Below are 15,298 nucleotides of genomic sequence, written 5' to 3' on the forward strand. Positions count from 1 at the left end.
TAACCCGTAGACCACCTGTATTTCAGACATCGGAAGAGCTTCAGAGGTAGATACAAGATAAATTCAGTATTTTATCTTTACTCTGATTAAGTTAAATTTTTATCAGAAATATAAGAGTGTTTTCTTTTGAGCCGGTACAGGTGGTCAGACGATCTGGTTCATCCTGGCCGCCTTACGGCGTAAGGTGTAATACATGAACAAAAGCACAAAATGTATGTCCTAATAAACCAACACAAAATATTTATTAAATGTATTAAATTTTATATATAAAAACTAACTATAATCATAATACTTGTAATTCATTTAAACTTTATTTGCATAATTTCTTTGAGTTGTCTGGTATCCTATAATTTACTAACAGTAATGAATAAATAATTAATCATGCCTGTTTAGGTTACAGCCTCTTTAGGTTACAGCATTTTCTTTTTTATTTATAGTTTTTTATTTCACTATAATGATTACCTGACTTATTTATTATTAATTAATTTAAAGATTAATTATTAAATATTATAATAATTAATCCCCCCCCGCTCAGAAAAAGTTCAGGCTCAGGAATTTTTCCCACAATCACCCCTGCATTAGGAAGTCACTCTTCATTCTGTAGGCATCATAAAAATTAGCATTTTCAATTGCAGAAATTATTTTCTTTTTCGTCAAATCAATTACCATCACGTTCTGTGGCAAATTAATATGTCCGAACCTATATATTTTGTTCTGTGTACATTTTTCTCCTGAACATCAATGGATCCTCTGAATTACAAGGACGCCTAACAATCAAAATACGAGTATTGATACATGTAAGCTAATACTATGAAAACCACATTCATTTCTGACATTGAAAATCATGTTTAAACCAGCAGTGCCAAAAGACATAAGATTTTGATTAAAATGACAGAGAAAAAACTTTTTAGTTCTTACAGACATAAACCTTTATATAATCAACCGAATGTTTAATTGCAGATAATTACTGTAATTATACATGAATCTGTATATAATTTAAGAAAGCAGAAAAATACCGTATAAATAATACTGTATTATTTCCATTAAAAAATGAGAAAAGCATGTAACTTGGTAATTATTATCATAATACTTAAAATAAAAGACATTTTGTCAAATTACAAATAATGTCTGTAATTTTACAAAGTTTTGCATACAATTGGAAAAAATGTTAAAATACATTAAATATTTACAGTTATTTTCCATAAAAATAGGATTTTTTTTTTACAGTGTACTGTTGTCTGTCTCTCCCTTCCCTCTTCTCTCTCTCTCTCTACAAGATGTGAAACTACACAACTCAGCAACACACAGTAAAGGATTCTAAAGACTCTTAACATATGTTTTATGGACATTTATGGTTAAAATTGTTAATGAGTTGTCGTTTTCAATAACACATTTTTATTAGGATTGATCAAGCATTTGTCATCATTTTAATGTAAGTATTATTATAAACAGCTCATCTCTGATTGAAATGACTTATGATAATACAGTCTTTAGTGCTGTGCTCTTATACAACAGTTTTGCAAAGTAAGAAAAGCAACTGAATATTGCATTAGGTATGTACAGCAGAGACCTCACCGGAAGCCCTCCATGACTCCATAGGGACCCACATTGGATGACACAAGTTAGCATTATGGTAATTGTGCTCCAAATGTGTGATGCAAGCTGACATTCTAGTGAGTGATGGGCTGATATTTGGGCCCCCTTTGCATAACCCATATGGGCCCTATAAAGATTTGCCCATGGGCCCCTAATGGGGCTCAAGCGGGTGTCTGCAATCGCAATTTTTTTGAAAAACACCCACAACATCAAACATTTTAGCCCGCAACAATCACAAAAAAGGCCCACGAAATCCTGGTGGGACTGAATAATGCTCTATTGCTATTCTATCCTCCAAATGCAGTATGTTCACAATTAGTCTTCCATTATAAATGTCCCTTGTGGCTCATTGTCAAGGTGTCACGGTGAACTGGGGCCTCATGTACGAATGGTACGTCCATACAAAAACATTGCGTACTCTGTTTCACGCAAACGGTCAGATGTGACTTGAACGTGAGAAAGTGCGTACACCCACGACACTTTCACTTCAGGCGTACGCATGTTTCTAATGTGTTTTCGTCATTTAGCGACACTTAGAGCTGAAGCATTGAAATTACAACTATTAAGATATCAGTTACACACACATTGGGTGTATCTCAATTCAGGGGCTGCAGCCCACGAAGTGCGCATTTGTAGGCCGGTTATGTCACTGCGCCGAAGGCTGTCCCAGTTCGTGGGCTCCTTCTTATGCGGCCGACGAATGTAGCCTTCAAAACCCGAAAATGGAGGACGCGTCTGAGTATCCTTCGCATCCCACCATATCCCAGGATTCATTGCTCTATGAACAGTAAACAGGCGATATGGCGGAGTCTAGTGTACGGGCTGAAGAATTCGTTTTTAATGTAGGTATTTTTTTAATATGGAAATTTATACTGCAATGAGATGCTAAATAACATGCCAATGATTAAAATATCATATTAAAAAATGCGGTTTCTGGCTCCATTATGTTGGACAGCTCACTAACACGTATGTAACCTAACGGGGCAGAGCGTGGTCACGCAAACATACGTCTTGCGAAGACTAGACTGTCTCATGTAACAGCCGTGAGATGCAGCCTACCCGGCCTTCGAAGTGTGTGGCCACCGTGGGCTGCGGTCTACGCGGTTTACGTAGGCTGCAGCCCCTGAATTGAGATACACCCACATTGTAGGATAGCCCTTATTGGGTAAAATAAAGTAAATTAATCTGACAATTAAACAGTATATTAATCAGACAATTTCATTGCCTTACTGAAATAATCATTCAACGTGTTTCTACTTAGCCTAGATTATATAAACATGCATGAAATATTGCGCTGGAGTTCTTGAGAGATGGCAGCGTTGGTATTACTTGAAGATATCCCTAATAGCTGAATTCGCAGAGAGTGCGTTTTCCGTGTCCATTATGATTTTTTGGCCCATGATGATGACTGGATTATAAGCAGTTTCAGATTTCCAAGAGCTGTCCTCTTGTGCTGAGTTGGGTCCAGATTTGGAGAGAGAAACGCGAGGAGTCGTGCATTGCCAGTTCCTTTACAGGTCTGACAACGCTCGGCTTCCTGGCGACTGGCTTGTTTCAAAGAGAACTGGCAGACCGGTTGGGGATATCCCAGTCATCTTTGAGCTGGGCCATGCCAGCATGTCAGCTAGGTATATAAAGTTCCCATGTGAAGTGGATGAACAGGCAAACATTAAAGCGCAATTTGCAGCGATAGCCAGTTTCCCTAATGTAATCGGAGCGATCGACTGCACATACGTTTCTATGAAGGCACCATCTGAGGAGGAATTTGCTTATGTGAATAGAAAGCACTTTAATTCCATAAATGTGCAACTAATCTGATGCAAAAATGTGCCTTACTAATGTAGTGGCACGGTGGCCTGGATCAACCCATGATTCGTACATCCTTACAAACAGCATGGTTGGGATAAGATTATTGTCACGTTGAGGACCCCGGCCCCTCCCTTTTGGGCGTGTGTAAACGTTGTCCACGTGCTTTGTCTGCGTCAGTGGATATACGTGGTTGGGATTTTGTTGTGCTCGTGCAGTGTCCTGTGCTCGTCGTTGTCTAAGTGTGCACGTATCTGTGTTTATTAAATGTTGCACGTGCGCTAGGAGCGCGATCTACGTCATTATATTAAAGTGACGTCTGCTGCAAAGAGGATTCTGTGTCTCATCCTTACCGCCGCACCCATCGTCACAGAACGACGAGCCGCGAAGAGACACCGACATGCCAGGCTACGCCACCCGGCATAAGAAGGCGGATCGCCCCAGCAAAGCCCCGCCGACTCGGGCACAGCTCATGCAGGACCCCGAGTGCGCGTACCTGCTGTGCGCGGCTCGGGAGACCTCCATACCTGAGCTGGCGGAGGAGTACCGCCGGACAGCAGCGCGGGTGTGGGAGGAGAGGCACCCAGCTCCTTCCCGGGAAGGATCACCCATACGGGTGAGTAACCCCGAGCTTTACGAGGCGTCGCCACCAGAGGGCGTGCTCGTAGAGGAGGAGAACCCGCTGGCGCAACTAGAGGAAGACCCTGTGTGCGCCTTCCAGCTGGCCTCAGCCCGGCGGCTAGAGGAGAGGGAACCCGAGCTGGCAGAGTCCCTCCGCCAGGGCGCGGTACGGATTTGGAGGGAGCGACACTCCCCTCCATCCCGCGTCCTCTCGCCCCTGAGGGTGGGCTCCTGTGTCTTCGGTGCTACCGAGTCCACCCCAGAGAGCGAGTTTGGGGAGGTGGACTCTGAGGAGGAGGAGCAAGAGGACGCGGAAGAGGCCTACCCTCCCTCTCTGTATGATGCCTCCACCGTGGTGGAGGGGAGGAGGAAGAGGAATACCCTCCGTCGGAGGACTCCACCTCCACCGTGGACTACGGTGGAGGGGAGGAGGAAGAGGCATACCCTCCAGAGGACTCCGCCTCCACCGTGGACTATGGTAGGGAGGAGGCGGAGTCGAAGGAGGAATCGGAGGAAGAGGATTACCTCCCTCCGCCCGTGTGCTCCTCTCGCATCGCAGAGAAGGGTGAGGAAGACAAGGGCTCCTATACTACGGAGGAAGAAGAGAGCCCTCCCCCCTCAGAGAGGTCTGCAGAGACTGTGAGAGGGAAGCGGACGCCCTCTTCCGCTCGCTCCAGCGACAGTGCTATGGACTGCTCCCGGGGTGGCAGCCCGGAGCAGTCCATGGAGTGGAGCCGGGGAGAAGAGGAGGAGGAGGAAATGGAGACCGAAGGGGACCACCCACACGGCCCGCTCGGCCAGTCCGCCAGCCGCGATGCACCGGGCACCTCTGCCCGCCGCGCTGCACCTGGCGGAGAGTCCGCAGCGAAGGCAGGAGGGGGACTGCCCAATGCAGCACCAGCAGCTCCAGACCTCTCTCCCCTGCTCGCTCTCCTCCTGGCGTGAAGCCTGGCGCCTGTTATGTGTTTGTCTGTGCCAGTGTTCGTCAGTCTTCCCATGTGTCTGCCAAACCCCCTGTTCCCATTTGTGCCTCTGTGTGTGAGTATGCCAGTCTGCGTGTTTGTTTCTGTTCCGTTTAATGTGTCTCCCGTCTTTTCCCCCGTCTTCCCAGGGAGGGTGTTCTAGGCAGTCCGTGGCGGACGCTTCACCAAGGGCGGTCACCTCCCAGACGCAGGACTGAGCGCGTCGGATCCGCCCATCGTCGTTGGTTCGGGGCACTCGGTCCTGTTGGCACCCCGGGACGGGTAGTGCCCTTGGAGGGGGCGTCTGTCACGTTGAGGACCCCGGCCCCTCCCTTTTGGGCGTGTGTAAACATTGTCCACGTGCTTTGTCTGCGTCAGTGGATATACGTGGTTGGGATTTTGTTGTGTGATTTATAAGTCTCATCTGTGAATCGTCTCGTGATCACGTGGGGCTAATGTGGCTTGCCTATTTAATGTGCGCTCGCGCAGTGTCCTGTGCTCGTTGTTGTCTAAGTCTGCACGTATCTGTGTTTATTAAATGTTGCACGTGCGCTAGGAGCGCGATCTATGTCATTATATTAAAGTGACGTCTGCTGCAAAGAGGATTCTGTGTCTCATCCTTACCGCCGCACCCATCGTCACAATTATAAGCTAGCAGAGTGCGTGATGGGTGGCTTCTTGGTAAGCAACAAATTTAAAGCATTTAAATAAAAGCATTTGACATTTCCAGTTTAGAGTAATTAATTTAAAAAATGGGTAATTGTTATATTACTTATGAGACAGCGGCTATGCGCTCAAGACGTGGCTGATGACCCTTTGTAATCCACAGACTGACCGGGAGCAGAGACACAATTCTCTCCATTCTCGCACCCGGTCAGTCGTGGAGAGGGCGATTGGGCAGCTGAAAAGCCGGTGGCGCTGGCTGGACAGGACCGGGGAATGCTCGTGTATCGGCCAGAGAAGGTGTGTCGTATTGTGAGGGCATGTGGGGTCCTGCACAATGTTGCGCACAGGTATGCCGTGCCATTGTTAGAGGTGGTGGAGCAACCAGTGGGTCAAATTAATGTGCATCCACCTTAATGTCTGACCACTTTTTTTTTTTTTCTGCCAGTGTGCGTTGTTCTGACCCCACAGCATTAAAGCTTCACACACGCTGTCCCACTCAGACCTTTTGCGCTTTTCCATAATGCCACAACGTGCCAAACAAAATTTTTTCCTCACCTCTACCTCATTCAGGAGCGTCTCCACTTCACATTCGGTGAAGTTCCTCTTCTTTCCCCGTTTAGACATGGTTTGTGATGGATCAGAGAGGAAACTCCTCCGGTGTAACAGATGCCAAGAAAAACATTCACATGTTATTGAACAAAATGTATGTTTTTCTTTATTATCCCACATGAATAATTTAAGTCTTAGTACAATCTTTTTAGATGTTTCATGAATAGTTTAATTGTCAATTCTGAATATGTACAGGACATACAAATGATTGAAATTACATTACTCTCTTACCCAAAGTTACAGCAATAAAATAAATATTAATGTAGCAGCAGTGGTTGTAAAGTTCCTTTACTACTTTACCAAAACAAGGCACAGGGAAAGGCACATGATAAGATACTGAGCCGTCGTCAGTATCCCTGGGGTGCGTGGTGGCAACATCATAATATGCTTAGCCATTAGCCAGAATAGTGTTCATCATGCCACTCTTGGTCTCTACAACACTGCCACATCACTAGAGTTGCCCATGTGTGTTGTCATCTGAGAAAGTGGGCTGGGCTACTTGAGTACACTAAACACCAACATTACCATTACACCCCTTCTCCATCACCAACATTACCAACATACCCCTTCTCCATCACCAACAATACCATTACACCCCTTCTCCATCACCAACATTACCAACATACCCCTTCTCCATCACCAACATTACCAACATACCCCTTCTCCATCACCAACAATACCATTACACCCCTTCTCCATCACCAACATTACCATTACACCCCTTCTCCATCACCAACATTACCAACATACCCCTTCTCCCTCACCAACATTACCAACATACCCCTTCTCCCTCACCAACATTACCAACATACCCCTTCTCCATCACCAACATTACCAACATACCCCATCTCCATCACCAACATTACCAACATACCCCATCTCCATCACCAACATTACCAACATACCCCTTCTCCATCACCAACATTACCATTACACCCCTTCTCCATCACCAACATTACCAACATACCCCATCTCCATCACCAACATTACCAACATACCCCTTCTCCATCACCAACATTACCAACATACCCCTTCTCCATCACCAACATTACCATTACACCCCTTCTCCATCACCAACATTACCAACATACCCCATCTCCATCACCAACATTACCAACATACCCCTTCTCCATCACCAACATTACCAACATACCCCTTCTCCATCACCAACATTACTAACATACCCCTTCTCCATCACCAACATTACTAACATACCCCTTCTCCATCACCAACATTACCAACATACCCCTTCTCCATCACCAACATTACCAACATACCCCTTCTCCATCACCAACATTACCAACATACCCCTTCTCCATCACCAACATTACCATTACACCCCTTCTCCATCACCAACATTACCAACATACCCCTTCTCCATCACCAACATTACCAACATACCCCTTCTCCATCACCAACATTACCATTACACCCCTTCTCCATCACCAACATTACCATTACACCCCTTCTCCACCACCAACATTACCAACATACCCCTTCTCCATCACCAACATTACCAACATACCCCTTCTCCATCACCAACATTACCAACATACCCCTTCTCCATCACCAACATTACCAACATACCCCTTCTCCATCACCAACAATACCATTACACCCCTTCTCCATCACCAACATTACCAACATATCCCTTCTCCCTCACCAACATTACCATTACAACCCTTCTCCCTCACCAACATTACCAACATACCCCTTCTCCCTCACCAACATTACTAACATACCCCATCTCCATCACCAACATTACCAACATACCCCTTCTCCATCACCAACATTACCAACATTACCATTACACCCCTTCTCCATCACCAACATTACCATTACACCCCTTCTCCACCACCAACATTACCAACATACCCCTTCTCCATCACCAACATTACCATTACACCCCTTCTCCACCACCAACATTACCAACATACCCCTTCTCCATCACCAACATTACCAACATACCCCTTCTCCATCACCAACATTACCAACATACCCCATCTCCATCACCAACATTACTAACATACCCCTTCTCCATCACCAACATTACCAACATATCCCTTCTCCCTCACCAACATTACCAACATACCCCTTCTCCACCACCAACATTACCAACATACCCCTTCTCCCTCACCAACATTACCAACATACCCCATCTCCATCACCAACATTACCAACATACCCCTTCTCCACCACCAACATTACCAACATACCCCTTCTCCCTCACCAACATTACCAACATACCCCATCTCCATCACCAACATTACCAACATACCCCTTCTCCCTCACCAACATTACCAACATACCCCATCTCCATCACCAACATTACCAACATACCCCATCTCCATCACCAACATTACCAACATACCCCTTCTCCATCACCAACATTACCAACATACCCCTTCTCCATCACCAACATTACCAACATACCCCTTCTCCATCACCAACATTACCATTACACCCCTTCTCCATCACCAACATTACCATTACACCCCTTCTCCACCACCAACATTACCAACATACCCCTTCTCCATCACCAACATTACCAACATACCCCTTCTCCATCACCAACATTACCAACATACCCCTTCTCCATCACCAACATTACCAACATACCCCTTCTCCATCACCAACATTACCAACATACCCCTTCTCCATCACCAACATTACCAACATACCCCTTCTCCATCACCAACATTACCAACATATCCCTTCTCCCTCACCAACATTACCATTACACCCCTTCTCCCTCACCAACATTACCAACATACCCCTTCTCCCTCACCAACATTACTAACATACCCCATCTCCATCACCAACATTACCAACATACCCCTTCTCCATCACCAACATTACTAACATACCCCTTCTCCCTCACCAACATTACCAACATTACCATTACACCCCTTCTCCATCACCAACATTACCAACATACCCCTTCTCCATCACCAACATTACCATTACACCCCTTCTCCCTCACCAACATTACCAACATACCCCATCTCCATCACCAACATTACCAACATACCCCATCTCCATCACCAACATTACCAACATACCCCTTCTCCATCACCAACATTACCATTACACCCCTTCTCCATCACCAACATTACCATTACACCCCTTCTCCACCACCAACATTACCAACATACCCCTTCTCCATCACCAACATTACCAACATACCCCTTCTCCATCACCAACATTACCAACATACCCCTTCTCCCTCACCAACATTACTAACATACCCCATCTCCATCACCAACATTACCAACATACCCCTTCTCCATCACCAACATTACTAACATACCCCTTCTCCCTCACCAACATTACCAACATTACCATTACACCCCTTCTCCATCACCAACATTACCAACATACCCCTTCTCCCTCACCAACATTACCAACATTACCATTACACCCCTTCTCCATCACCAACATTACCAACATACCCCTTCATCATCAACATTACCATTACACCCCTTCTCCATCACTAACATTACTAACATACCCCTTCTCCATCATCAACATTACCAACATACCCCTTCATCATCAACATTACCAGTAAACAGTAAACCTTACCATTTTAATTGTGTTTTACTTATAGTAGTATGGTAGTGATTATGCGTGAATACCCGTAAAAAGCAATTTAAAATTTATATTGTGCTATTTACAGACATTATGACATTAAACAAAAGAGTTTTTGTTTCAAGACTGTAAATACAGTACTGAGAGCACCTGCTGTGTGTGAGACTAACATAGGACAATCAACAATAATTTCTAATTTATAATAACAGTTTAACAATCATTGACACCAGTAGCATAAGCCAGAATTTGTGTGGGCCACATCTTCACTGAATAAAAACACAATGTACAGACGAATAATGAATAACATACGTGGAACGATACACAAAGTAAACGAGGTATGTGTAAATTAAGCGCAACGACGGGCCTCTCGAACTCTTGAGATGTTATGCGTATTTCAAGTGCCATACAGTTCTTCTTGAACGAAGAAGTAGTGGGTTGGCGCACAAGAGCGCATTAGAGGGTGGAGTTGGATGTGGGCGGGGTTGGATGTCCAACTCCGCCCTCCTACAGGCTGCAGCGAGACATACTTGCAGGGCATATAAAAATTAATTTGCATATTTATAGGGGGGCGTGTCACAGGAGGAGTCAGCCACTCTCGTGTGCGCTCAATTCCACGTTGATTGGGATGTACAAAAGAAATGTGCGTGGAGGGAAGGGAAACCAAGGAGACGGGGAAACAAGGCGGGGCTAGGGCAGATGACACAGGACTGGGAAGGAGCTGGATGTGACAGGACCCTTAATATTGTAAAGCTGCTTTGTGCCAACATGTATTATGAAAAGTGCAATATATATATATATATATATTGCACTTTTCATAACTTTTATATATTTAACTTTTATATATTTAACTTTGACTTTGTTCGAATACAAAGTGAAAGCATGAACATGGTGCCTGCACAGTTTCGAAGTAAATATACATTCACAGCGACATCCACCAAGAGTTTGCAGCAGGTCTGGCATAAAATGAGTATATATAGAGACATGATATTTCATCTATAAGGTATGAGTGTGTATGGGAAGTGTGTGTAGCTGAACCCGATAGGTAGGTGTGTGTGTGTGTGTGTGTGTGTGTCTGGGTTACTCTCCATATTTGTTAGAATATGATTAGTCACTGAAGTATTGGTAGATATTGGTAGAGCAGTGTGTAGGTGAACCCTAGATCTAGGGGTAACCTAAACACTGCTCCACACACACACACATGCCTCAAAATATTTCTTCTGTTCACGTACAGAAGAAATATTTTGCATTTCTTCACTTGTCTATTTCCTTATCTGTTACTAACCAGTCTACTACCAGTCACCAATAGTTAATAGTTAAGCAAGTCATGCTTGCTTGTCAATACCTGTCAATCATATTTCTGTCGATGCTCCTCCATTGACAGCAGAGTCCCAGATCTACAGAGTCCCAGATCTACAGAGTCCCAGATCTACTGCTGCTTCTGAAGTTCACACATGTTGCTCCTCAGCTTCTTGCATTTACCTCCTGTAGCTGCATCAGACTGGCATCACCTACAAAGCCAAAAATACACTAGCCCGTCCCTACATCAACTTGAATGGACATGCATCAAGTGTCATGAATAAGCATCAAGACCATTCTGTGTCCTGATGGTGGAATGAACTTCCACTGGCTGTCTGGACAGCAGACTCTCTTGTTGTCATCATACACAGATTAAAAACTATTTGTATCATATTTAAATGACGACTAATCCTGTGGAATTTTATACTCCTGTGAATTGACTATGTTCTAGCACTGTGCTTATTTTGCATTTCTTCTGTGTTCAACAGTATCTTTGACTCTAACCTATTGTACTGTCTGTGTTCTATGAGTAGACGAAGTGTTCTAAGTTGCTCTGAATAAGTTTCTAAATGGCGAAAATGGTTTCTTTTTTGTCAACAAACGATTGTTGCATCCATCCCTGCATTGAGTACCTCAAAGATGTACACAACTTGCCGTTATTACATTCTGATTACATTAGTCATCATCTTAACATATTTTCTGCCGAAAATCCGTTCAAGGATTTTGTGAATGAAAAGGTGCGGATAAACGAATTTGTCACAAGTAGAGGAAAGGGAAACGATTGTAAATCCATTCACATCCCTACGAAACTGTTGGGGTGTGGGGCTGGTCGTCCTAGTGTACATCCGTTCGTAAGCTGATGAGGGAGAGAAGCGCTCTTTTAACCTGAGGACTCCGAGGTTATTGTTTCTCTTACTGAACTACCGAATGACACCAGAAAACCAGCAGACTTGTTAAAACATTCGGTGACTGGAAACCTGGAAATGAAGAGGGATTTTACGTTCTTCTGTAGGATTTGGATTGAGACTGCGTGTTTCATAGGTGAGATCGCGTATTTGATGTGTTTGATGTGAAAAGTTGAACTACGGCGCAGAAGTTCCTTTCCGTTGAGACGGTATATGAAAAAAAATCACGTTTTTCAGTTGTGCTGTCATGTATGAAATGTTCCTTTTGGTACTCAGGTCTAACTGTAAGTCTAAATGTTCCCAAGGTTTTTAAATTGACAATAAGTGATGGGGACCAGCCGCGATATATTACTTCGCAGTAACGGTGCGATGTGTTGTTTTTTAAAAGTCACTGTTAATGTGTCGAAATGAACTTTTAGCTATTATCTGAACATACGACGTTTGGACCCATAGTATTGTTAACCTTGTAAATCCTGTAAAGCGCTTTGTGAAAACATGTGTTGTGAAAAGCGCTATACATATATATATACAAATACAAATATATTTGATTTGATTTTGATTTGAACACTGGTCCTGTCATAATACTGTGGTGCCGAGCAGTCAGAAGAAATGTTGATCTTGGGTATCACCATCACTCATTCCACTGAAAAACACTTTACTTGTGTGATGGTCTGTTAAAGCATCACAAACAGCATGTTGAGTGTGCTTGTTTTTTTTTCTCAATGTGTGATGTTGAATGTTTTTGAATAAGGCTCCACTTTCTCAGATGTTGATGTATCTCTTTTTTCCCACTACGATGATGATGATGCATGCCATGCATTCCTGTGACCCGTTTCCTACTTTGAAATCAGATTCTCAGCAAGGGATATATGAGTATATTATTATTATGGATATATTTCTGTCTGTAAAAGTTACACAAGTGATGTGTAAAAAAACAAGAACCCTGAGTTCTCCCGAGTTCTCTCCTACTCTGAAGAAAATGTTTCCAAGCACACTGACTCTCTGTACATAGTAACTATAGTGTTCTAAGAGTAATCTGAAACTGTAATATGTGTGAGATCTTCTGATTAAATTCTAAATAAAAAGTGAATTAAAATCCTCCAAAATCAACAAGTGTCAGTTAGAAAGACCCAGGAAACATCTAGACATCTAGGGGCAAACTCGATCCTGTAAATGCAAACAAGATGGACAGCTACTAGAGCCAAATAACTAAATAAATCACTAACTGTAGCTGAATCGAAAATTTTAAAATTGGACATTTGAAGGGACAAAATAATTTTTTTGTCAGAAAAAGCCTAACAGATTAGAGCCTAGAGCAGCAGTCGAAGACATGCACTTGTTGAATGTTAATGCAGTTATAGCGAATAAAATACAATTAGACAATGTGTCATTCCTCATTATCTTAACTGCTGGATGTTCTTTAAAATCTGAATGGCAAGGCACCAGTGATGTCATTATGACACCCAAAAGCAGGGTGCGAATTATACAATGATAATTGGGGGTGTCAAGTTTTTTCAGGGTGTAAATGAAAACCAGTACAGCGCAAGCGCGTGCTTCAGTAAACTGAAGTCTTACCATCCATGTCTACAGCACGTAAATGATAAATCCATTACATCAGCTGTATGTAGCACATATCACACAATAACCTTTATAGTCATAATATATTATACAACAAAAGCCACCTGACCGATAATGAGTCAGGCAGGCAAACGCGAATGGCTATTAACACGGAATGGTATGATCCACTTTAGGGGTGCTTGAAATCGTATCAGAATATTCTTCCAGCCATAGACACTGCATTTTTTTTGTAGTATTTAACATTATATGTGAGAAGTACATCTAAATGTTTTGACCCCCCCCCAAATTATTGGTTTTGCCCCTTTAGGGGGGTTGATGCCTTAAACGGGGGGGTCTGACCCCCCCAATCCCCCCCGTAATTCGAACCCTGCCCAAAAGGATACATAAAGACTCTACTACCTTTATGAAACCCTTGTTTGTCTTCCTCACATTATGGCGTTGGAGTAGACAATAATCTTAAGAATCAAAGGGTTAGGGTTAGGAAACTTTATTTATATGGCACCTTTCATACACACTGGCAAGTCAAAATGCTTCACATAAAGTCTTCACCGTTGATTACATTAAACAATCCACTCACTATGATATATATTATCATCCTATTGATTAGCAACATAAGACTCAAAAAAGGTAAGGTAATGCTGAAGAGAGTTCATTCATATCCACATATCCTCCACCCCTCCCACCATACTGTTTCATAGGTATTAAACCTTACTGTCTTTTCTCTTGTGCAGAAAGTACTTTATTAATTTAAATGATTTAGACTGGTCTCATCTAATGTTATGGACATTAGGGTGTCACAAAAAATAAGTGAGGCATGAGAATCAGGATGTGAAAGGCTTCCTTAGTCGGCTGATTGCCATAATAGGCCAGTGTTCACTGTCTGCAATAATCAACAAAAGCTGTTTAAAACAAACAAAAAATCTAAATAGATATCCTAGATAGATAAATAGAGTTATGTCCTCACCGTGAGTAGCAATTATTTAAGAATCGAGAGTGTTTTAATGAATACAGCCATTTTCCTGAATTGCTTTGAAGCAGCTTTAAAATAAAGCATTTTCCTTCAGTGCAGTATAATTTATCCCTTAGTATCACATGGATTTTTGGTCAAGTGAACAGAAATCATTTTAGGGAACAGTTTCTGTCAGGCTATCACTAGTATTTTTGATTCAGTTTTGATCCATCTTAAATGCCCTTGAAAGTCAAAATTTGAAGTTTATTCATTTTAGTCAACTTAGCACATGGCAACAGTTCAGTCACAGGTGCTGGTTTCTCTGGTCACCAGAAAGACACGCCCAGTCAGTGAGGGCAATAAGGGTTCATGGGAAGAAGAGTGTTTGGTGAGCACTGAGGAAACCACCAGCTTCCTCCTTGCCTCACACACCCATTATCCAACACCCTTACCTCTTTCTGACCTTTCTGTCTTTTCTGTGGCTGGTTCGTCACCACGACACCAGATTTATTTGGAAAACATCATTATCTAAAATATGAAATAATGATTTGGCCATTTTAATAGATCCAACATTAGTCTGTACATTATATTTCTTCAAAGTTTGGTTAATACCAAGCAATAATCATCCATTAAGGTTACTGCAAAAACATTCTTGCAAGTTGGACTCAAGCTCGTCTGTTGTCAGTATGACAGTTTTGGTTCTCTGCGTTTTGTTGCTGTTG

General features: G+C 43.0%; 1 protein-coding gene across 3 annotated transcripts in view; it reads left to right on the plus strand.

Annotated features, from left to right (window-relative positions):
• flt4 (fms related receptor tyrosine kinase 4) overlaps window positions 1–15,298 on the plus strand; it is a 120,584-nt gene that overhangs the window by 15,734 nt on the left and 89,552 nt on the right. For all 3 annotated transcript variants that reach the window (XM_077022740.1, XM_077022741.1, XM_077022742.1), the window contains one exon: window positions 11,230–12,185. In XM_077022740.1, coding sequence (XP_076878855.1) covers window positions 12,128–12,185 — 58 coding nt within the window. In that variant the 5' untranslated portion in view covers window positions 11,230–12,127. The remainder of the gene's footprint in view (window positions 1–11,229; window positions 12,186–15,298) is intronic.

Source organism: Brachyhypopomus gauderio, chromosome 11, assembly GCF_052324685.1.
Source record: "Brachyhypopomus gauderio isolate BG-103 chromosome 11, BGAUD_0.2, whole genome shotgun sequence".
NCBI classification, from domain to species: domain Eukaryota; kingdom Metazoa; phylum Chordata; class Actinopteri; order Gymnotiformes; family Hypopomidae; genus Brachyhypopomus; species Brachyhypopomus gauderio.